Source organism: Rattus norvegicus, chromosome 3, assembly GCF_036323735.1.
Source record: "Rattus norvegicus strain BN/NHsdMcwi chromosome 3, GRCr8, whole genome shotgun sequence".
NCBI lineage: Eukaryota > Metazoa > Chordata > Mammalia > Rodentia > Muridae > Rattus > Rattus norvegicus.
The window spans coordinates 159,183,180-159,207,624 of record NC_086021.1 but is presented as its reverse complement, the minus strand read 5'-3'; the positions used below and the strand labels follow the sequence as shown (position 1 = coordinate 159,207,624).

The 24,445-nt window shown below is 43.0% G+C and overlaps 1 protein-coding gene and 1 pseudogene across 2 annotated transcripts in view; both read right to left on the bottom strand.

The window, feature by feature from the left end:
- Zfp120 (zinc finger protein 120) overlaps nucleotides 1-1,453 on the bottom strand; it is a 45,322-nt gene extending 43,869 nt beyond the window's left edge. Inside the window, exon 1 of one of the 2 annotated variants that reach the window (XM_063285044.1) lies at nucleotides 659-1,453. In XM_063285044.1, the coding sequence (XP_063141114.1) occupies nucleotides 659-661 (3 nt within the window). In that variant the 5' untranslated portion in view covers nucleotides 662-1,453. The remainder of the gene's footprint in view (nucleotides 1-658) is intronic. The other variant, XM_063285043.1, reaches the window with a different exon arrangement.
- Nucleotides 663-11,139, bottom strand: LOC108350494 (UPF0472 protein C16orf72 homolog pseudogene; annotated as a pseudogene).
- Nucleotides 11,140-24,445: the final 13,306 nt, after the last annotated feature.

Below are 24,445 nucleotides of genomic sequence, written 5' to 3'. Positions count from 1 at the left end.
CTCATATCGAAGTCTGTAGTAGATAGCAACATCAGACTTATCACTGAGGACATTTGTCTGTCCAAGAATACTAGATCCTGAGCCCAGAACACATTTGCACAACAGACCTGGCCTGGGGAATAGTGACGACTTGGCCATTGACTACACCTCTCATATCCTATCCACCTAAACAATAAGGGTCCAGGGGACAGCAAGCAGAGGGAGTAGGACTTCTCCAACGTCCCTCCCTGGGTTATCAACTCTCAGTCTCTAAACTAAACAACCAAAAGTGTTAGAGGCAGTTCCTGACTCCCATGAGAACCAACTCAACAATTACCTGCCTTACTTGACTATCATGGATGAAGCACTCCAAGCAACCATAAATAGAACTCTTAATCAAGGACTTGCCCTTTGACTCAAGAAAATTAAGAAAACAATGAATTCAATCAGTGATGTGGAAATAACTACTGTAATACTGATAATAAGCTCAAAGTAACCTTTCAAATGGACTGCCAATGTATGCTCTAAGATTGCATTCTATTTCAACACTTCTAGAACAAGAATTACTTACTGTACAGATAGAAACAGGCTACATATCTGGACCTAACCCTAACCGTGAAAATGGGTCCACAGGCACACTCTTAACCATTTTCCAAATAAGTATGTTAAACAGCTTTACCATGCAGAGTTATGGCTTCCCGGAAGGGTTGCAAATCAGTCTCTACAGATGAGCTAGCTTCCGTTGAAGTAGCCCTGTTAGGGAACACTACAGTCAGTCTTGGGGGAGCTCTAGAGTTTTGTGGTGGAGGAACCTTTCCACATAGGAAGCTAATCAAGTCTTCTCGAGGAATAGTTCTTCTGCGCTTTTTAACCCAGGCCAGCACATCCTTATTATTGCGTCGCTAATTGCCAATCTGAATTCCAATATCAAAACTTCGCTGATGGGTATCTACACTTTCTTTATAGAGGTTGGTGATGGCGGTGGCTGCGTTTTAGAAGGGGACCCAAAGAGAAAGTCCTGGCTGCTGACACATTCAGTCTTTGTAGAGCTGAGTCACTGCCATGGCCGAGTTCTGGAAGAGATGCCACAGCTTCTGTTGCTTGTCCTTGGGCTGCTCGGCGGCCGCCGCCTCCTCCCGCAGCTCGCCGGACAGGGCTCATCCTGCTCGGCCTCTGCGAGGCACTGCCGCTCCCACTTGGAGAACCCGTGCTCAGCCCGTGCTCCTGGATCTCCGCCACGCCCTCCTCCTTTCGCTCCTCCATCCTCCGCGGCCTCCCGCGGCCTGGCCGCCTCCTCCTCCTCCTCGTCCTCCTTAAGCGGGGCCCCCACGGGAGCATCATCGTCGACAGGCCCCGGGACAAGGAGCCCGGAGGCCGGACCAGGCCTCTGTGCAAGCCCGCGGAGCCGGACACCACCCCGCACAACCCGAGGCCTCTGCCCACCTACCCTGCTCAGAGGCGCTGCACCCTGCCCTGGCCTCGCCTGCACCCTTTTACTGCCCGCCCACGGCCCGGTGGCCTCGCTCTGACCGCAGCCGCTCTCCGACCCACGTCCATACAAACCTTTTTTTTTTTATGTTCCAATATTTATTAGAGACTGGTACAACATATGTCTATCGCTGCGCTATTTAATAATGTCTTCTTTTTTTTTTTTTTTTTTATTAACTTGAGTATTTCTTATATACATTTCAAGTGTTATTCCCTTTCCCGGTATCCGGGCAAACATCCCCCTCCCCCCCTCCCCTTCCTTATGGGTGTTCGCCTCCCAACCCTCCCCCCATTGCCGCCCTCCCCCCACCAGTCTAGTTCACTAGGGGTTCAGTCTTAGCAGGACCCAGGGCTTCCCCTTCCACTGGTGCTCTTACTAGGATATTCATTGCTACCTATGGGGTCAGAGTCCAGGGTCAGTCCATGTATAGTCTTTAGGTAGTGGCTTAGTCCCTGGAAGCTCTGGTTGCTTGGCATTGTTGTTCATATGGGGTCTCGAGCCCCTTCAAGCTCTTCCAGTTCTTTCTCTGATTCCTTCAACGGGGGTCCTATTCTCAGTTCAGTGGTTTGCTGCTGGCATTCGCCTCTGTATTTGCTGTATTCTGGCTGTGTCTCTCAGGAGCGATCTACATCCGGCTCCTGTTGGTCTGCACTTCTTTGCTTCATCCATCTTGTCTAATTGGGTGGCTGTATATGTATGGGCCACATGTGGGGCAGGCTCTGAATGGGTTCATACAAACCTTTTAAGTTCAACATGTGACAAGATTTGAAAATATAAGCTAATGTTCCAAGTTTTAAATTTGTGCCCGTGGAAAAAAATTATTTCATCAGAATAAATTCCTAAAATAGAGGCCTCTGAAGCAAAAAAATAAAAAATGTGTCTAATGTCTAACCTCATTGTTTTCACTAGCCGTGTAAAGCTGTAGCTGTTTATTTTGGAAAACTGAATCAAAGAAGAAGCTTCTTTTTTTGTTTGTTTTGTTTTGTTTTTGTTTGTTTGTTTTATCTTTTCTCTTTTTCGGAGCTGGGGACCAAACCCAGGGCCTTGTGCTTCCTAGGCAAGCGCTCTACCACTGAGCTAAATCCCCAACCCAAGAAGAAGCTTGTTATGCTCTATAATGACATACCATTTAGGAATCAAGAAAGTTTCCAGTCTCTATGTTTACACGTCTTATTTTGATACTGAAAGAGCTTTAATTCAGAAATTGTAATTTCTTATTTTAAATCATTAAGAATAATTAATAAATGCAAGTTAATAGTCACTTTATAATGACCAAATTCTTTAATATGTTTAGAACTATATTTGTAGTCAGTTTGTAGTCATGATAAATATAATCAATTACAGGCTTAAATCCTATTTAGCCTTTTGTTTCATGATCAAATAACTAAAACCAGACAAAGATTGTTGAACTCAGATATGTTTTGTACATTCTTGCCCTCAAACCTGCCAGATATGTGTGGAATATGGCACCTAAGAGGCTTAATTGTTCTATGACAGAGACACTCAGATCTTAATAATGACCTCTCAGGTCTCCAAGAAGATAATACATGCAGCAGAAAAAGACTCCACCTGATTGTGTTAATACTAACCACTGGGAATGAAAGCCTCACCCACTCCTAGTGCATGAAGTGGAAACTTTAAGGGTTCTTTGGAAAGTCATTTGTGTTGAACGGTGTTTCTTCGATGGGGCAACCATGTGAAGGACTGTTTTGTTAAAGTGGACACAGGTGTGAAAGACTAAGGCAGACTCATGAAGTAATGTTTTGCTGAAGCAGACACAGGAAAGAGGATGTTCTGCTACAACAAGCATGTGAAAGGGCATGTGACAAAGGAGTCTTTGCTAAGAACAAGCATGTATTAGTCTGCCTTACACTACTTAGTTGAGCTGGATTTGTTGGGACTCCATAGAGAGAACATCAAAAACCTTCTCATGGTGTTCTGCAGTTTCCTGTTGGCTTCTTTGGACTCAGGCTGATTGGCAGTGATGTCATCTGAGACAGACGCATGTGCTGAGGCAAGACCCGTGGAGGACATGTGATGTTTGGAGGGTATAAATAGGACTCCACAAACAGTGAGACCACAATGGTGGCTGAGCTAAGCTCTACAATGCTTGTGGGTCTCGAATCTTCACTGATCTTCGCTTCCCTGAGAGAAGCATAGCTGAGAACTTCAGGCATTCCTCCTCATCCCTCATGCAGACTTGAGCTGAAGCTGAGGCCGAGGCTGAGGCTGAGGCCTGGCTGTTCCTGCTAGGTCCTGTCATTGCTGCTGCTGACCCAATATTTCCCTGAGGTGTTTTTAAGTGGTTCTGGCTACCACTGCTAACCTGTAAACTGAAGTACTGATTTCCAGACATCACGGATGGAAGTTACTCCAAGGAATTTTTTTAAACAGGCTCACTTCCTCCATATCCATCTTTTCTATTACTTCTGGAAGGTGGTAGGATAAACAGAGGTTAAAGAGTTTAAGAACCATCATTAAAAAATAAGCATTAAAAAATTAAAGTTACAAAGGCATGGCCAAAAATGTGGGCAACCAAGTCACAGAGACTTGGTCGCCCCTCTTTGCCTAGGTAAGTTGATATCAGTTCCTGCCATTCTCCTTCTCCATAGGAAGGTATACCTCTGTACCCATTGCCATAGAGACCCCAGGAACTTGGAATGACTGTCTAGGTAATGGACTATGGATTAGCCTCTGTTATTTAAATCGATACGTGGGCTATTATAATTTATCCTTCTCAGGCCTCTGGTCATATTAACAAGTAAACTGTAGTTTTGTCAGTCATGCAGGAGCGGACAATCAGCTCCTTCCTCCAAGGCTACAAGCACCTTGTTAGTTCATTAGTCCTTGTTCGTTCATTCATTAATTAAAGCTACTGGGTCTTTGCTTTAAAAAAGTGTAAGCAGGTTTATCTTGCTTTCAGGTTTCATGCTAAAGGATACACAGGTTTTAGATCTCACTTACTACTAAAATAACCTGTTTTACAATGACTTTTTCAATAATAATTACTTATTTATCTGAAAAATGATTAAAATTGTCTCAAAGTCCATACAAGGTATAAGCATATAAAAACTTAAAAAAGTTCTAAGGATCTCAAAAATGATTTCAGATTTCCCTCCCTTTCTGGGTTATTATTGCCCTGGGATTTTAGAAGCACAAGATCTGATGGAGAACTGACAACTTATTACTTAGTCGGAAGCTTAGAATTCTGAGTTTTCTTTGGTTATATTCTAGATATAAATTAAAGATGCTTTTACACCTTAAGAAATGTTCAACATCCTAAGTCATCATGGAAATGCAAATTAAAACAACCCTGAGATACCACCTCACATAGTGAGTCAGAATGGCGGGGGGGGGGGGGGGACAGGTGACAGTAGATGCTGGCAAGGATATGGAGAAATAGGAACTCCTTCATTTTTGGTGGGATTGCAAGCGATACAACCACTCTGGAAATCAGTCTGGAGGTTCCTCAGAAAATTGGACATAGTACTACCTGAGGACCCAGCTATTCCATTTCTGGGCATATACCCAAAAGATGCCCCAACATATAACAAGGGCACATGCTCCACTATGTTCATAGAAGCCTTATTTATAATAGCCAGAAGCTGGAGAGAACCCAGATGTCCTTCAATAGAGGAATGGATACAGAAAATGTGGCACATCTACACAATGGAGTACTACTCAGCTATCAAAAACAATTACTTCATGAAATTCATAGGCAAATGGATGGAACTAGAAAATATCGTCCTGAGTTAGGTAACCCAATCACAAAAAAAAAGCACATGGTATGGACTTATTGATGAATGGATATTAGCCCCAAAGCTTGAATTACCCAAGTTACAATCCACAGACTACATGAAGCTCACGAAGAAGAAAGACCAAAATGTGGATGCTTCATTCCTTCTTAAAAGAGAGAACAAAAATACTTATGGGAGGAAATACAGGGACAAAGAGCGGAGCAGGAACTGAAGAAAAGGTCATCCAGAGTCTACCCCACCTGGGAATCCAGCCCATCTGCACCCACCAAACCCAGTCACTATTACTGATGCCAAGAAGTGCTTGCTGACAGGAGTCAGATATGGGTGTCTCCTGAGAGGCTGTGCCAGAGCCCTACTGATACAGATGAGGATGCTTGCAGATAACCATTGGACTGAACAAGGAGACTTTAATGGAGGAGTTAGAGAAAAGACTGAAGGAGCTGAAGGGGTTTGCAATCCCATAGGAAGAACAATATCAACCAACCAAATGCCACCAGAGCTCCCAGGAACTAAACCACCAACCAATCAATGAGTAAGCGTGGAGGGACCCATGACTCCAGCCACTATGTGGCAGAGGATGACACTGTCCAGGAACAATGGGAGGAAAAGTCCTTGGTCCTGTGAAGACTTGTCTCCCCAGTGTAGGGTAATCCCAGGGCATTGAGTTTGGAGTGAGTGGGTGGGAGTGGGAGCAACTTCATAGAAGGAGGAGCGGGGGGAAGAGGGTATGGGAGAGGGAGGAAAGGAGATAGCATTTGAAATGTAAATATATAAAATATTCAAGAAAAAATAAAATTTAAGAAAATGATGCTTTTAATCAGGCTAAAACATCTCTGTCAAATCTATATACCTTGTGCTCTGAACAAATATATGTACATTTATATATTCATATTCAACATATATATGCCTTTTAACCTAAAACCATATTTTTTCTAGAACACAAATTCTCCTGTTGTTTTACAGACACATGTTAACTGATTTTTCTACAATATGGATTTCAATATAACTGTAATGCTAATATATCTTCTTTTATAAACTAAAAATTCCTGTAAAATTCAGGGAATCAAAGAAGTCATAAGACTTGGGTCTACCTGTCACAGGTCAAGTGGACTCTAGATTAATTACACCCTAAGTTTCAGCATCTGCCTATTCCTGAGAATGGGATTTGCCCCTGGTCTTGGGAATAAGTCCAAGCTATGTGGACTGGGGCCACCTTGGTCCTAGTCTGTTGCTCTGCAAGGTAATGTCCTTGCTGTCTTTCTGACTACACCTTCTAATTCTCAAATTAAAGGGCTCTACGATTGCAGTTTTAAAATAACTTCTTTGAGTTGTGTAGGGGACTGTCCATAGCAATAACAGGGAAAGGATTTGAATGTAGAGCATGGTTTCTGTCCTCGGAGCAGAATTGAAAGAACGGTTTGTTATACACACCGGGGAGTAAATAGTGTAGGCAGTAGCTAGATCAGAGGCTGAAATTTAAGGCATTCGGCTTCCTGGGTCACCATTATGAGGAAGGACCTGATGGGGCAGAGTGAGTGATTTTATAATTCCTCAGCATATATTATTTCATGTCTATGAATGACGGCAGGCTAAGGTGATCAATGAATAACTTAGAGAGCTTAGTTTGATCCAAAGAATACTGAATTTCCTATTAGGGAACTCACCTCTGGTGACATGTACAGTCCTGGTTGGCACCAATAACTCAGCTCAGAGGTTTGAATCACAGGCTACTTACAGATTGGAGCTCTAATTTCCACTAACAGATCTAATACCATTAAATGTATGTGGAATTTTGTTCTAATACTTGCATTAGACATGAATTTTTCCTTAATGTTTATTTAATAAAAGACAATGATCAAAATTATTCCTCTAAGAGTGTCTCATGTAGGCAGATGATATGTTATGATTATCCAAATATTTGATTTAAGATTCTTTTCTACAGATAAAATTCCTGGAGACTCAGTAGTCACCTGTAGTACCATCCACAATGCATGTAAGATTGCTGTGTGTATAGCGAATAAACTGTTGTACTATGTCCTCTCCAAATTATGTAAAGAACAAAACAAAGAAACGAGCACAACAGTGACTAATGCAAGGAAGAAATAAGATTCTCTCATTCTGGGAATTTTTAACTGATATATGGGAGCTAGAGATGCTGAGGCCTACATGGTTCAACACTGCCCAAGTTAGACTCTCACTGTGAGTGACAGGAAGTAAGCAGGAGAGTTTGTTCCTAATAATCTGTCAGCAATCCTTAATACCTATGGGAGATGGCAGGGAACACATAGTCAAGCTGTTGATCGGATGCCTCACTGGGATTATGGCAGACTCTACAGAATTGTGAGGGGCACCGGACAAAACTTTTAACCCTAAGAACTCTTCCCTCTTGGTCTTTTGAAAAGTCCCTTTAGAATTCCAACGGAAACACTTCTATTAATCGTGCTTAAATCTGCATTGGTTGTAATCTTAACCATTGGGGGGGGGGACTCTCATTCATGTAATAGCCCAGCTCAATGATATGTTTCAGGTTATACTATGTATCTTTATGTTTCTCATGAATCTGTAGTTATAGACAGATATGTGCTGTTCTGTGGGATAAAAGAGGCTATTATTTCTGCAGCCAAGAGAGCTTGAAGGTTTCTCAACCAATGAAATGAACCGACTGAAGCAAATCAGAAAAGGCAGGTTCACTGAGAGGCAGTTCTCAGGAGAATTCACTGATTTCACATGCGGAGGTCAGTGACGTCACATGCCTGGGCTAAAGCAAGGGGGGGTTTATGGGTTTGGGGCATGGGATGATGAACTAGGAACTAGGAGCTCTGATTATGCCCATGTAAGGTTAAAATAGCTGAGCCCCTAGGTGGGCACACTTGGGTGAGTAATGAGAAAGCAAAGACAAGGGAAGATGAAGTGGTAGCCCAGGATATTCTCCTTGAGGGTGGGCTTGGGGAGAGAAGAACAAACAAGGTTTCTTAGCTTGTTCAGGGGATAAGCAGGGGTTCCAACCAAACAGAAACACCTAAGTCCTTTGTAGTCCAGGCATCATGATCTCAAGATGCTAGAGAAAGAGCAACAGAGCTGACATTTGCCCTGCTAGAATTTAGACTTGCTCTGGTTTGACTCATTGCTGGACTCTGATTCTTCTTTTGGGATTTTTTTCTTTCTATGACACTTTATGAAAAATATAATGTAGAATGTAGAATGCAAAATAATAAAATTATTATGGCCCCAGAGAGCATTGTAATGTTTGTACTGCTGGAGAGGTCATCTGGTGGATATAAGCTGAGAGAAAAAATAAAATTGCTAGAGATTTGCTTTATCCTGTGCGTGTGTGTGCGTGTGTGTGTGTGTTTGTGTGTGTGTGTGTTTCATTTTAGCTGGCCCCAGAGAGCATTTTGTTGGCCTCAGAGAATTAAGATGTTTTTCCCTCAGAGAAAAATTGGCTGAGTGACAATTCCCTGCCTCTATGCCCATTCTCAATTTACCCCACTTGTAATTCAGTAATAGGAATGATCCCAAAATTGACCAGTCAAGACTGCCAAGAAGCAACTCAGCTAAGAACATGCTCCTTTACTTCTAACCAGACCAATATCAATCACTTGGAAGCTCCATCTTCTGTAGAAGACTGTCATGCTAGGAATGATGGCCCAAGGGCACAGGATTAAATATATACCAGTACTTAAAGATTCAATGTGTGTTATCCATTATACTTCAGGTAGTGAACTAAGTCAGCTGGGGTACTAGATGAGACTTAAATTGAGAAAACCAATCAAAATTATATTCACTATTTTTTCTTTTCTTTCCTTTTCTTTTTTCTTAAATTATTTTATTTATTTACATTCCAAAAGTTACACCTTACTTGTCCCCCCTCCCTGAATTCTTGATCCCATCCCTCATTTCCTACCCCCTCAGGGTGTCCCCACAGCTGTGCAACCACCCCCACCTCAACCCCACTAACATCTCTCTTCCCTGGACCATCAGGTTTCCACAAGATTATGCACATCCTCTCCCACTGAGGCCAGACAAAGGAGTCCTCTGCCACACATGTGCCCAGGGCCCCTGAGCACATGGTTTTTGGCTTAGTCTCTGAGAGTTCTGAGGGTTCCAGGCTGGTTGACACTGTTGTTCTTCCTGTGGGGTTGCAATCCCCATCAGCTCCTTCAGTCCTTTCCCAACTCTTCTACATGGGTCCCAACCTCAGTCCAATGGTTGGCTGTAAGTATCTGCTTTTGAGTTTAGTTTTTAGTTTTTATCTGTTTTTAGTTTTAAGTTTCTGGTAGTCTCTCAGAGGACAGCCATGCCAGGCTCCTGTCTGCAAGCACAATATGGCATCAGTAATAGGTTCTGGGTTAGGTGTGCTGACATGGGATGGATCACAAGTTGGACTGGTCATTGGGTGGCCTTTCCTCAAATGGGGACCACGTTTATCTACTGGAGGTAGAATTTCACTACTAAGCCATTTGCTTAACCTTATGCTTGCTTGCATTTAATTATTTATTTTTGCTTTGTTTTGGTTTTGTTTCGTTTTGTTTTCAAGGAAGTATATAGTAGTGTCTTAGTTTGGGATTTACTGCTGTGAACAGATACTATGACCAAGGCAACTCTTATAAGGACAACATTTAATTAGGGCTGGCTTACAGGTTCAGAGGTTCAGTCCATTATCAAGATGGGAACATGGCAGAATCCAGGCAGGCATGGTGAAGGAGGAACTGAGAGATCTACATCTTCACTGGAAAGCTGCTAACAGAATACTGGCTTCCAGGCAGCTAGGATGAGGGTCTTAAAGCCCACACCCACAATGACACACCTACCTCAAAAGGCCACACCTACTCCAACAGGGCCACACCTCCAAATAGTGCCACTCCCTGGGCTAACCGCATACAAACCATCACAAATAGACACCTGTAAGTTATCCTACTACACACTCATCATGGAACAACATGGAACAAGTGTATACACACGGTTAGCTTTCTTCCTTTAAAAAATTAATTCTTTAGGGGTTGGGGATTTAGCTCAGCGGTAGAGCGCTTGCCTAGCAAACGCAAGGCCCTGGGTTCGGTCCCCAGCTCCGAAAAAAAAAAAAAAAGAAAAAAATTAATTCTTTATAAAATATATCCCCACACAACATATCGTCTTTCCACTCCTCCCATTCCTACCCTCCCTCTCACAATAATCCACAACTTTTCTATTTCCTTTCAGAAAACAGCAGGTGTCCCCAGGATATGAACCTAACACAGCATAATACATTGCAGTAGGATTAGTCAAAACCCCTCATGTCAAGGCTTGACTAGGCAACCCAGTAGGAGCAAAGGGATATGAAGAACAGGCATTAGGATCGCAGATACCGGCCGCTCTGGGTGTCCCCTGGCCCCAGAGCCCAAAACCTGCCTGCTGAGCCACAGCCCTCACCCGGTCCCCGGGACCTGCATGCTAAAGGCCGCCTCCTCCGCTGCACACAGTGCGGGCCAGGGGCGGAGTGCCTGGAGGGGCGGGGGGCGGGAGGATTGGGTGAGGCCGCAGGTGGAAGTGGGACGGGGAGACAGCGTGGTTCCCCTGGCCGCACCTAACGTTGCGGCGAGCGCAACGGAGCCTCTGCCGCCGCTGTCCTGCAGGGCTCAACCTCCGCATCAGTTGCCTTCATTAGCGGCTTTTCTTCCTCCTCCTTCCAATCCTCAGAACCAAAGATTGTAAAGGGGGTCCATTGAGGGCTCACGTCCGCGCATCCTTTTCGGCCACCTAGACCCTTCACCACCAACCTTCAATGGTGACGGCGAGCTGGATCTGCAGTTCTACTCCAACAGACCAGGTGTTGGCGGGACTCCAGGACCCGGGTCGCCTGGGATAGGAGCAGTGGACAGGCGAACAGCGCTTCCCCTGTCCTGTGTGCAGAAAGTACTTCCCATTCAATTCCATCCTGGCTTTGCACCTGAGAGCCCATCCTGGCCTCCAACCTTTCCAGTACCCACATTGTGGCCTCCGCGCAGCGCAGCGGGCTCTGCTGAGCTCACACCTCCGATCACACCAGCAAGAGCATCCACTCAGCCCCGCTGCGTGGCTGCTCCTATCCCAGGCGACCCGGGTCCTGGAGTCCCGCCAACACCTGGTCTGTTGGAGTAGAACTGCAGATCCAGCTCGCCGTCACCATTGAAGGTTGGTGGTGAAGGGTCTAGGTGGCCGACAAGGATGCGCGGACGTGAGCCCTCAATGGACCCCCTTTACAATCTTTGGTTCTGAGGATTGGAAGGAGGAGGAAGAAAAGCCGCTAATGAAGGCAACTGGGCCTGGCGCCTCATCTGCCTTCCGTTGCCCTTTCTGCAAAGGCAAGTTTTGCACCTCAGCGGAGCGGGAACGCCACCTGCAAATCCTTCACAGGCCCTTGAAGTGCAGCTTGTGCAGTTTTGGTTCCAGCCAAGAGGAGGAGTTGCTGCACCTCAGTCTGACCGCTACGGGACTTCCGAACGCCCCCTGGTAGTTACTGCTACGCCTGAATCCCAGCCTCCAGCGCAGCAAGAACCCAGTTCTACCTGGAGCCTGAGCTTGTACCTAAGCCAGAGCCTGAACGTGAGGCAAACCCTGCCCCAACTCCTGCACCTCCGGAGGAGCCCCCTGGCCCACCAGAGTTCTGTTGTCAGGTGTCCTGGTTTCTCAAGGGTCACATGAGCAAGCACAAGGCCTCTCTTGATCATGTGTGCCCTGTATGTGGTCGCTACTTCAAGGTGCACACCAGCAAGCTGGGTCCTTTGTATGCTCCAGGCCCTGGCTCTGTGCCTGCCAGTGCCCCTCAGGCTCCTGACCTGAGCCTGCTGGCTTATGAGCCACTGAGCCCTGCACTCCTCCTGGATGTTCTTTCCTTCAGTCTCTGCTCTACACTTTGTCTCCATATTTCCTCCTGTGAGCATTTTTGTTTCCCCTTCTAAGAAGGACAAATGCATCCACATTTTGGTTTTCCTTCTTGAGCTTCATGTGGTCTGTGAATTGTATCTTGGGTATTCCCAGCTTTTGGGCCAATATCCACTTACCAGTAAGTGCATACCATGTGTGTTTTTCTGTGATTGGGTTACCTCACTCAGGATGATATTTTCCAGTTCCATCCACTTGCCTCTGAATTTCATAAAGTCATTGTTTTTGATAGCTGAGTAGTACTCCATTGTGTAGATGTACCACATTTTCTGTATCCATTCCTCTGTTGAAGGGCATCTGGGTTCTTTCTAGCTTCTGGCTATTATAAATAAGGCTGCTATGAACATAGTGGAGCACGTGTCTTTGTTATATGTTGGGGCATCTTTTGGGTATATGCCCAGATATGGTATAGCTGTGTTCTCAGGTAGTACTATGTCAAATTTTCTGAGGAACCTCCAGACTGATTTCCAGAGTGGTTGTAGCAGCTTGCAGTCCCACCAACAATGGAGGAGTGTTCCTCTTTCTCCACATCCTCACCAGCATCTGCTGTCACCTGAGACTTTTATCTTAGTCCTTCTGACTGGTGTGAGGTGACAGAGGTGTTTTGATTTGCATTTCCCTGATGTCTAAGGATGTTGAACATTTCTTTAGGTGCTTCTCAGGCATTCAATATTCCTCAGTTGAGAATTCTTTGTTTAGTTCTGTACCCCATTTTTAAAAAGGCTATTTGATTCTCTGGAGTTTAACTTCTAGCCCTCTATCAGATATAGGATTGAAAAAGATCTTTTCCCAATCTGTTTGTTGCTGTTTTGTCCTATTGATAGTGTCCTTTGCCCTACAGAAACTTTGCAACTTTATGATGTCCAATTTGTCGATTCTTGATATTGGAGCATAAGCCATTTGCATTCTGTTCAGGAAATTTTCCCCTGCCCCATGTATTCGAGGCTCTTCACCAATTTCTCTGGTTTTATGTGAAGGTTCTTGATCCACGTGGACTTGATCTTTGTACAATGCAAATCGACCCAAGAGTAGACTTTCTATGAACATAGGAGAGCAAGTGTCTATGAGATATGAGGGAGAATCACTGCAAACTAATGTTTTTATTTTCATTTTCTAATTGCTGTGACATAAATATACTATGAAAAAAGAACATTCTAGTATTATTTATTTTTCCAGTATGTGTTTTTTTTCTCTTTCTGTGTCCTATATTTTCTGACTCATGGGTACTTAAGCTGAGATAGCAAATGGGAAAATATACTAATCCTTTTCTATTTCAAGCTGCCTCACTCAAAGACAGCCATCTCTAAAAAGGAGAACTTAGCCTGGTTATCATGCTTGCCTCATATCTGGGGTGAGAAATGTAATAGTGATTAGCAGATTATACATTTGGAAACAGGGTTAAGAGAAAATTTCAAAGAAGTTTATCCCACAAGACACATAAAGTCTCAATTACCGAAAGTCATTAAGGTGACTGATTCCTCTGGTATGTGAGTTTGAATATATCCATTTCAGAAGTTTCGCTGGATGAATATGGAGCAGACAGGCTAAAATCAGACACACAAACACGCAAGGGGAATTCAGTGATGTCCCTAGCATGCCTGAGTCAAATGTCTAGGAGTGGACGATCCGTACAAGCCCTGTCTTCTGCATGACTGGTAAATAGGAAGAGGTTTCCAGATCCATATCTGTCAAGCAGCTAATATGGGAGTGTAATCTACTTCTCTCCTACTTAGGATCTGATTACTGTGAAGAGACGCCATGGCCAAGGACTCTTCCAAAGGAAACCATGTAACTGGGGCTGGCTTACTACTTCAGAGGTTTAGTCCATTGTCATGACTGCAGAAAGCACGGCAGCAGGTAAGTAGACAGGGTTCTGGAGAACAAACTGAGAGTTCTACAACATATTCCACAGGCAGGAGAAGGAGACTGCAAGATCAGGTTTAGCTTAAACATAGAGATCACAGAGTCTGGCTCCACAGTATGCTTCTTCCAACAAGCCCACATCTCCTAGTAACGCCACTCCTTATGTGCCAAGCATTAAAACATTTGAGTCTATGGTGGCCATTCATATTCAAGCCACCACAGTAACCATGAAAGTAAAAGTAGGAGCTTAGAACTGCTCTTCAGGGGCAAGGGAAGAAAATCTTTACTGTCATTTTTATTTATAGATGGGTAACTCTCAGTAAAAACTCCCTCTCTCTGTCAGTTTATTCTTTGGGTTCTCTTTATTTCTGGGCCTTTATTTATTTATTATATATAAGAACACTGTAGCTGCCTTCAGACACACCAGAAGAGGGCATCAGATCTCATTACAGATGGTTGTGAGCCACCATGTGGTTGCTGGGATTTGAACTCAGGACCTCTGGAAGAGCAGTCAGTGCTCTTAACCACTGAGCCATCTCTCCAGCCCATTTCTGGGCCTTAAGAACAAAGTGTCATTAATGTTCCTTACACAGGTCTGGTTTGAATATAACCTGTGGGAAAAAGAGTGCAACTTACAGAAAAATATCAGAGTATTTTATTTTTCTACAACTCAATCTCTTTACAGCATTGGGGTTACTAAGTTTTCCAGATTTTTGCATCTACTTGCAGATGCACCTAAACTGATTGTTTTATTGGTCCCACCAAATCTAGCAAGAAACCATGCAAAGGTTGTGCAACAAAATGATCCCCAAATGGATCCTAAACTTCATTGTTGAATATATGTGCAGAACCTCTTGAAGATACCAGAAAAATTTCACCTCTGAGTTTGGCAAACTGCCTTACACAGCTTTAGTCAAGATGCACTGCACAGTGATTCCAAATGAGTAACATGTCTTTAGGCACAGACACTGCTCCCCATATTGTAGAAAGCACAGTTTGCCGAACAACTTCATTCAGAGGCAGTGTCCTGACCCAGGGTGTTGCAAAGACCACTTGGGCAACAGCTGGATATTGTGTCTCACCTCTATTTCCCTCCGTACTCCTCCATGTCTCTGGAAAGCAGCCCCTAGCTCACTATGTCAGGTCTTCTGAGCTAAAAGGGGCTCACATAGACACTCCTCACAGATCACAGCAATGGTTTTACAGTGTTCCACATGTTCCCACATGAGTGGTGGAGCAAGCCTACAACTTGGAACCTAGGAGAGTTCTCTAACCCTTCAGGCAGACGGGTACACGGGAGGTCATAATTGAGGACCTTCCTTGAGGAGTCAAGTACTAAAGACACACAGCAGGTCCTTATGGACCCTGGCTTCCCCCTAACCCCCGAAAAAGACTAGTTCCAGTTCTGCAGAGACTTGCAATTCAGAATTATTCATTCCTGGCCTCCAAAACCTGACCATGGTGTCTCCCCTTACTTAACCAAGCTCCCAGGAGCAGTTCAGTCATAAAGGCTAGATGTCTCAGCTATATAAGCAGGAAACTAAGAACTTTGCCCTGATGCCATTCAAGGAATGAGCTTGCTAGAGAGAGCTTGGGTAAACCAAAAAGTACAAGAGCTTCCTTTTTCCCTGTTTTGTATATAGACCACTAACAAGTGTAGACCAAATTAAAGGTGGATCGTCTCACCTTAAAATAACAGAGTAATGGTCAATTTACCACTTAATGTAATTTTATTAAGAAAAAACCCTGTTTCCGGTTTCCGCCGGAAGCTGACCAGGTGCCACAGTTCTCTGTACCCAGATCCCGTGAGGAGTGAGATGGACTCTCAGATGTAGGGACAACCCTGAGAGTACAGCTGAGACCACCATTTCTGCTTACATTCCTGGCCCAAGAGGAACACGCCTGAACCCCTCTGGACACAGGAACCAAGGAACAGTCTGGGACAGGAGCCTACCAGTTTACCTGCATCCTGAGCTGACTCTGTGACACAGCTCTCTGTACCCAGATCCGGCCGGGAGGAAATGGACCATTTTCTAGACAGACCAGGTACCAAAGTTAAATCAGGATCAGATAAACCATCTAAACAGTCCCATAACTACAAAATCAACAGAAGCAGTTATTAAAAGTCTCCCAACCAAAACAGGCCCAGGACCAGATAGATGGGTTTAGTGCAAAATTCTATCAGACCTCCATAGAAGATCTAATACCAATACTGTCCAACTGGACAAAATAGAAACACTACCCAAGTCCTTCTATGAAGCCACAATTATGGTAATAACTAAACCATTCAATGACCCAACAAAGAAAGAGAACTTCAGACCAATTTCCCTTATGAATATCAATGCACAAATGCTCAATAAAATTCTCACAAACCAAATCCAAGAACACATCAAAATGATCATCCATCATGATCAAGTAGACTTCATCCCAGGGATTCCGGGATGGTTCAATATATGGAAATCCATCAATGTAATCCACTATATAAAAAAAACTCAAAAGAAAAAAGAAAAACAACAACACATGATCATCTCATTAGATGCTGAGAAAGCATTTGACAAAATTCAACACCTGTCAAGTTAAAAGTCTTGGAAAGTCTTGGAAAGATCAGGAATTCAAGGCCCATACCTAAACATACTAAAAGCCATATACAGCAAACCAATAGCCAACACCAAACTAAATGGAGAGAAACTTGAAGCAATCCCACTAAAATCAGGGACTAGACAAGGCTGCCCACTCTCTCCCTCCTTATTCAATATAGTTCTCAAAGTTCTAGCCAGAACAATCAGACAACAAAAGGACATCAAAGGGATACACATTGGAAAGGAAGAAGTCAAAATATCACTATTTGCAGATGACATGATAGTGTACTTAAGTGACCCCAAAACTTCCACCAGAGAACTACTAAGTCTGATAAACAACTTCAGCAAAGTGGCTGGATATAAAATTAACTCAAACAAATCAGTAGCCTTCCTCTATTCAAAGGATTAACAGGCTGGGAAAGAAATTAGGGAAACGACACCCTTCACAATAGTCACAAATACTATAAACTACCTTCGGGAGGCTCTAACCAAGGAAGTGAAAGATCTGTATGACAAGAACTTCAAATCTCTGAAGGAAGAAATTTTAGAGGATATCAGAAGATGGAAAGATCTCCTACGTTCATGTATGGCAGGATTAATACTGTATAAATGGCAATTTTGCCAAAAGCAATTTACAGATTCAATGCAATCCCCATCAAAACACCAATTCAATTCTTCATACAGTTAAAAAAGCAATTTGCAAATTTATTTGGAATAGCAAAAACCCAGAATAGAGAAAACTCTCCTCAACAATAACAGAACTTCTGGGGGAATCATCCTCCCTGACCTCAAGCAGTATTACAGAGCAATAGCCATAAAAACTGTATGGTACTGGTACCGAGACAGGCAGGTAGATCAATGGAATAGAATTGAACACCCAGAAATAAACCCACACACGTATGGTTACTTGATCTTTGACAAAGGAGCTAAAACCTTACAGTGGAAAAAATATAGCATTTTCAACAAATGGTGCTGATTCAACTGGAGGTCAGCATGTAGAAGAATGCAAATTGATTCATTCTTAAGGCCCTGTTCTAAGTTCAAGTCCAAATTGATCAAGAACCTCCACATAAAACCAGATACACTCAAACTAAGAGAATAAAAAATGGGGAAGAGCCTCAAACACATGGGCACTGGGGAAATTTTCTGGTACAGAACACCAATGGCTTGTGCTCTAAAATCAAGAATTGACAAATGGGACCTCATAAAATTGCAAAGCTTCTATAAGGCAAAGGACACTGTCATTAGGACAAAACGGCAACCAACAGATTGGGAAAAGATCTTTATCAATCCTACTTCCAATATATAGGAATAACACAAAATTAGACCCCAGAGAATCAAATAACCTTATGAAAAATGGGGGTACAGAGCTAAACAAAGAATTCTCAACTGAGGAATATTGAATGGTTGAGCAGCACCTAAAGAATGTTCAACATCCTTAGTCATCAGGGAAATGCAAATCAAAACAACCCTGAGATTCCACCTCATGCCAGTCAGAACAGGTAAAATAAAAATCTCAGGTGACAACAAATGCTAGAGAGGAGCTGGAAAAAGAGGAACACTCCTCCATTGTTGGTGGGATTGCAAGCTGGTACAACCACTCTGGAAATCAGTCTGGAGGTTCTTCAGAAAATTGGACATTCCACTACCTGAGGATCCAGCTATACCTCTCTTGGGCATATACCCAAAAGATGCTCCAACATATAACAAAGACACATGCTCCTCTATGTTCATAGCAGCCTTATTTATAATAGCCAGAAGCTGGAAAGAACCCAGATGTCCTTCAACAGAGAAATGGATACAGAAAATGTGGTACATCTACACAATGGAGTACTACTCAGCTATCAAAAACAATGACTTCATGAAATTCATAGGCAAATGGATGGAACTAGAAAATATCGTCCTGAGTGAGGTAACCCAATCACAAAAACAAAACAAAACAAAACAAAACAAAACAAAATGCACATGGTATGCACTCAGTGATAAGTGGATATTAGTCCAAAAGCTGGGAGTACCCAAGATACATTCCACAGACCACATGAAGCTCAAGAAGAAGGATGACCAAAGTGTGGATGCTTCAGTCCTCCTTAAAAGGGAAAACAAAAATATTCATAGGAAGAGATATGGAGACAAAGTTTGGAGCAGAGACTGAAGGAAAGGCCATTCAGAAACTACCTCACCTGGGGATCCAGCCCATATACATACAGTCACCAAACCCAGACAGTATTACTGATGTCAAGAAGTGCATGCTGACAGGAGCCTGATATAGCTGTCTGCTGAGAGGTTCTGCCAGACCTTGACGAATACAGAGGCGAAAGCTAGCCGCAGACCATTGAACTGAGAACAGGATCCCCAATGGAGGAATTAGAGAAAGGACTAAAGGAGCTGAAATGGGTTTGCAATCTCATAAGAACATCAATACCAACTAACCAGAGCTCCTAGGGACTAAACCACCATCCAAAGAGTACAAATGGACAGACCCATGGCTCCATAAAAGTTGAGAGGATTTTTCACATTCAAAGTGTTATAGAGTTAGTTGTAGAGCAGTAGTTCTCAACTTTCCTATTGCTTTGACTCTTTTATACTTTCTCATGTTCTGGAGCCCTTCACTATAAAATTATTTTGTTGCTACTTCATAGCTGTAAGATTGCTAATGTTATACAATGTAATATAAATATCTGATACATAGGATATTTGGTATGTTCCCCTGTGAAATTGTCATTTGAACCAAAAGAGGGTTCAAGACTCACAGGTTGAAAAGCTATGTTATGGAGCCTACTCACTGTATATTTATTGTATTGTAACACAGATTAGATTGACCCAAACTCCCTGTTCCCATATAATATCCTAATAAACACCTTTTCAAGCCATACTAGCAGAATAAAGAATATTATGAATCAGTATATTTAATATATATTATTGGAAACACTATGTAAGTGCATTACATCCAAGTAAGGAAATCTCTGTTACAGACTTTAGGTAGGATCTCAAAACAATGTCAGTCTATGGGTGTATGCATGAACTATAAAATATGCTTAGAAAAACTGTGATCACTGTAAATGTTAAATAAACAGAAACAATCATTGTTTTGATGAACAGTAACTCTCTTCAATATTCTGCAGTGTCTTATTTTCAACTGGTAATTAATTTCATATGTTCTCGATATTTTGATTATTTTCTTTTCTTTGTTTATTTTAGCTTTTTAAAATGTTCTGTGTGTATAGTCTTGTGCTAGAGTGTGTATTTCTCACTCAGAGGGCACCTTACAGTTATCGATTATTACTTCCTTCATGAGTTCTAGAGATCAAACCTAGATGGTCAAATTTTTCAGCAAGTGACTTCATTGGCCGTTTTTCATTTAAAAATTATTTATATATGTGTTGTTGTTGTTGTGTGTGTCCATGTGTGTGTGATTGTACGTGTGTGTGTGATTGTGAGTGTGTGTGTGTGTGTGTGTGTATGCATTTGTGCATATGCCACAATTGAAGTGTAGAGATAAAAGAAAAACATAGTAGTAATATGGGTCTCTTAGAGATTGAACTAGGGTCATCAGGCTTAACAACAATCAATTTTGTCTAGTGTGACAATTCTCTGGCATCATTTGTGTTTCTGAGAAAGTGTTATGAGCAAGTGTTTAGTCCTAAGAATAAACTAATACATTCCAAAAATAACAACAAAAGCATGTTGGTACATTTCTTTAATCCCAGCATTCCTGAGGCAGAGGTAGGCACAACTTTGTGAGTATGAGGTCAGCCTTGTCTCAAAGAGAGATGCAGGACAGTCGTCAGGGATACATAAAGAAACACTGTCTCAAAAATCCGAAAGAGAGTGTCTGTGTGTCTGTGTGTGTGTGTGTGTGTGTGTGTGTGTGTGTAGGGAGTGGCAGTATTATATTGTGTTCATTTGCAAATAGAATATTTTATTAGATTTTCCTGTGTTCCTTCTATCCTTAAATGACAATATGCTTGACAAAATGATTGTGTGAGTTAGAGATGATGTTTTACTGAATTAATGTTCCTGTTAATCTTATGTCATTGCACTTGGGATGCCCCATTAGGAAAATAATGTGTGCAATGCTGGCAACCTGACCTTGACGACCATATAATGAGGGTCAGTAGAATGTCCACAAAGTTTTCTTCTACTTCACACATATCTAACGTGGACTACAAACTCACATCATATCACACACACACACACACACACACACACACACACACACACACACACACACCACTATGGCTATTTTAAAATAAATCACTTTTCATTTACATTATCTGGCATGTCTATGTAATTTCCTTAAGATGCAATTAAGAGCTTGAAGGGGCTCGAGACCCCATATGAACAACAATGCCAAGCAACCAGAGCTTCCAGGGACTAAGCCACTACCTAAAGACTATACATGGACTGACCCTGGACTCTGACCCCATAGGTAGCAATGAATATCCTAGTAAGAGCACCAGTGGAAGGGGAAGCCCTGGGTCCTGCTAAGACTGAACCCCCAGTGAACGTGATTGTTGGGGGGGAGGGTGGTAATGGGGGGAGGATGGGGAGGGGAACACCCATACAGAAGGGGGGGGGGGTTAGGGAGATATTGGCCCGGAAATCGGGAAGGGGAATAACAATTGAAATGTAAATAAGAAATACTCAAGTTAATAAAGACAAAAAAAATAAAATATACTTAGTCTAAATTCAATGATCCTTATTGTCTACAACAGCCCTTTATGCACGGAGCCATATTGGATTTGGGCCTAGCCGCTTTTTGACTGCATGGTTCAAAGTGACTCTGGGCTGTTTGGCCACAGAGACTCACCCCGAAGATGACTGCCATAAGTCTTAAGATTGTTGGACAGAGCCTCTCCCATGAATTTACGGCACAGGAGTATAACATTCAAGGGATGCCTCAGCTCGAGCAGATACCAGTTATCTCCTCAGTCAACACCCAGTGTCTCCACCACCTGACCTCATCGCCTGACTTCTTTGCCTCCAGCTATCACTGCCTATACCCTCATCTCCCCCTCCTTCATATTTCACAAAGGTCACTCCCCCTACCTGAAAGCCTTAAAAGCTGCAATGTTCATCCCAATAAACGAGACCTTGACAACAGAACTTTTGCTTGGTCTCCTTCTTCTCTTCACCCCCATTTTGGCCCACAGGTAGAAAGCCTCTTCGGGACCCTGAATAACTGGGTCCCCGCTGGCGGGGACACCTTTACAGTGTTCAAAGGGCTCCTTTGACACTTAAAGCAATCTTTTGAATGCCACATGTGTTTTAGGGTCACTTGGAAATCATTCTTATGATTAATGACTGAATACAAGTCTGCAATAGTGTAAGGAAATACAAACATTTAAAACCAAATGCAAATAAGTAGATTTTTCAAAAACTGTATATATTTTGTATTATAAACATAAACAACTTGTTTTAAGCTCACTGCTTTATAAGTCATAAGCACTTTTGAAAGCATATCTATTCCCATTTTATGTGTATGTTTGTATGTGTGAAAGATAAAATGCCTTCCATGTGTGTACAGAAGACACACAAGGAAAGAGGGTGTCAGTCCCTTGGATCTGGAAAGCAGGTAGGTAAAGGCCTCCCAACTTGGGTTGGGTGTTGGTATCTGAATGCAAGTCAACCCCAAAATGAATAGTTTCTGCCCACCCACATAGTACTTTTTATCCAACAAGCAAACAGTGTTTCGTAGATGGACAACAACAAAAAGCTAAGTAAATAAATTAGCCCTGGGAACCTGATGCCTCACTATTAAGGAGCCAGGTAGGATGCTGCCAGACCAGACCAGTTTCTGCTACCTGAGACCCATTTCTTAGTTAGGATTTTACTGCTATGATCAGACACCATGACCAAGGCAACTCTTATAAGAACAACATCTAATTGGGTCTGGCTTACATGTTCAGAGGTTCAGTCCATTATCATCAAGGTGGGAACATGGCAGCATCCAGGTAGTTATAGTGAAGGAGGAGCTGAGAGTTCTACACCTTCATCTGAAGCCTGCTAGTAGGATACTGCCCTATAGACAGCTAGGATGAGGGTCTTAAAGTCCACACCCACAATAACACACCCACTTCAAAGAGACCACACCTACTCCAACAGTGCCACTCCCTGATCAAAGCATATACAAACCATCACATTCTACCTCCTGGCCCCCATAGGTTTGTTCAAAAATCACATGAGTCTATAGGGGCCATACCTATATGTACCATAATGCAAAGTACATTAAGTCCAACTTCCAAAGTCCCCATATTTTATACCAGTCTCTACAATGTTAAAAGTCCAAGTGCAAGCAAGGTCTCTTCTGAGATTCATCACAATCATGTAACTGTAATGCCCAAAGCAAGTCAGGAAAACAGCTGAACAAAGTCCAAACTCTGCATCTCCATGTCTGATGTCAGATCTCCAACTCCTTTTCATCTTTGTTGACTGCAATAAACTTCTTTCTCCTAAGCGGGTTCCACTCCCTGTTAAAAGCATTCCCCAGCAGATATACCATGGTTCTGGCATCTCAAACCCAAAGGGGTCTCCAAGGCAACTTCTTGTTTTAATGTCTGGGATCCACACATGATCTTCTAGGCTCCTCCTGAAAGACCACCGGGTTGGGGAAGACCCCCACTCAAATCTTGAGACAACACAACCCCCAAAAACTCACAAGGAACTAGTCTTGATGTAATAAACAAGAGGTGTATTTGAGGAACCAGAGCTCTGGGGACGACATGTATCTCACACAGGAGACAGAGGAGTTGACCCCGAGCCCAATTAGGGGGAGATATTTATAGGGAAAATTACATAGGCAGTTGGCAACAGTCACACAAAGCAATTTCATTGGTTGGTTTACATTGGCACACATGATCTAACTTGGGCTCAGTTCAACTCTAGACCACCCTGCTCCTGGGGCAAGCTGACCCTAGCTCTTGTTTTTCTCAGGACTGTTGAGTCAGGCCTTAACAAGCCAGATGGTTTGTAATGGCTATGGCCAGGCTACATCCCCAAACATATTATGTTATTCTTTTGTGAGGTGCACTTGTCCTCACAGCAGGGTCAGTGGGGGATAGTTTAAAATCTTTATTCTTTCACTCCAAATGGCTGGCATCACTTCTCCAGCTCTACCCTCTGTAGCACTCTAAGCTCAGGTTGTTCAATTTCCACTGCTGCTGCTGTTCTTGGTGATCATCCCATGGTACTGGCATCTCCAAAACACTGTGGTCTTTCGCTGCAACTAGGCCTCACCAATAGCCTCTCATAGACTGTTCATGGTGCCAAGACTCAAATCCTTTGCATGGCTCCTTCAGTCCTGGGCCATTAACTACAACTGAGGCTATATCTTCACCAATGTCGTTCCATGGCCTCTCATAGTGCTGAGCCTTAGTTGCTCTTCATGACCCCTTCATGCTTTCAAGCCCTATACCACCTGGGTGACTCTTACACATTTACCAAGTCCAGCTGCAGTACAAGGTACAACCTTGGCTATCTCTAGAACACAGCCTCTTTGTGCCCTCAGAAAGCGCTTCCCAGAAGATTTCACCTCAATGATGCTAATCTCTTCTTAATTACAATTCATTTCTTAGCCCTAGCTAACCAGCATCAATTGTTCCAGTAGTCCCTTCTATTTTTCACTCTAAAGCCTGATCCAAATAGCTAAAGCCACCAAGGTCTGCTGCTTGCAGGAGCTGGAACATGGACACCCCTCCCTTATTCTATTACCAGCTTTCTGTTTTCTAATTGCCTCACTGCCTAGTCTTGTCTTTCCTGGAACTTGGTCTGTAGAATTACATTGAACTCAGAGATCCACATGGCTCTGTCTCCTGTAATGCTGGGATTAAAGGCGTATACCCCAGGCCTGGATTTAATCTTTCCTTCACCTAGAACCT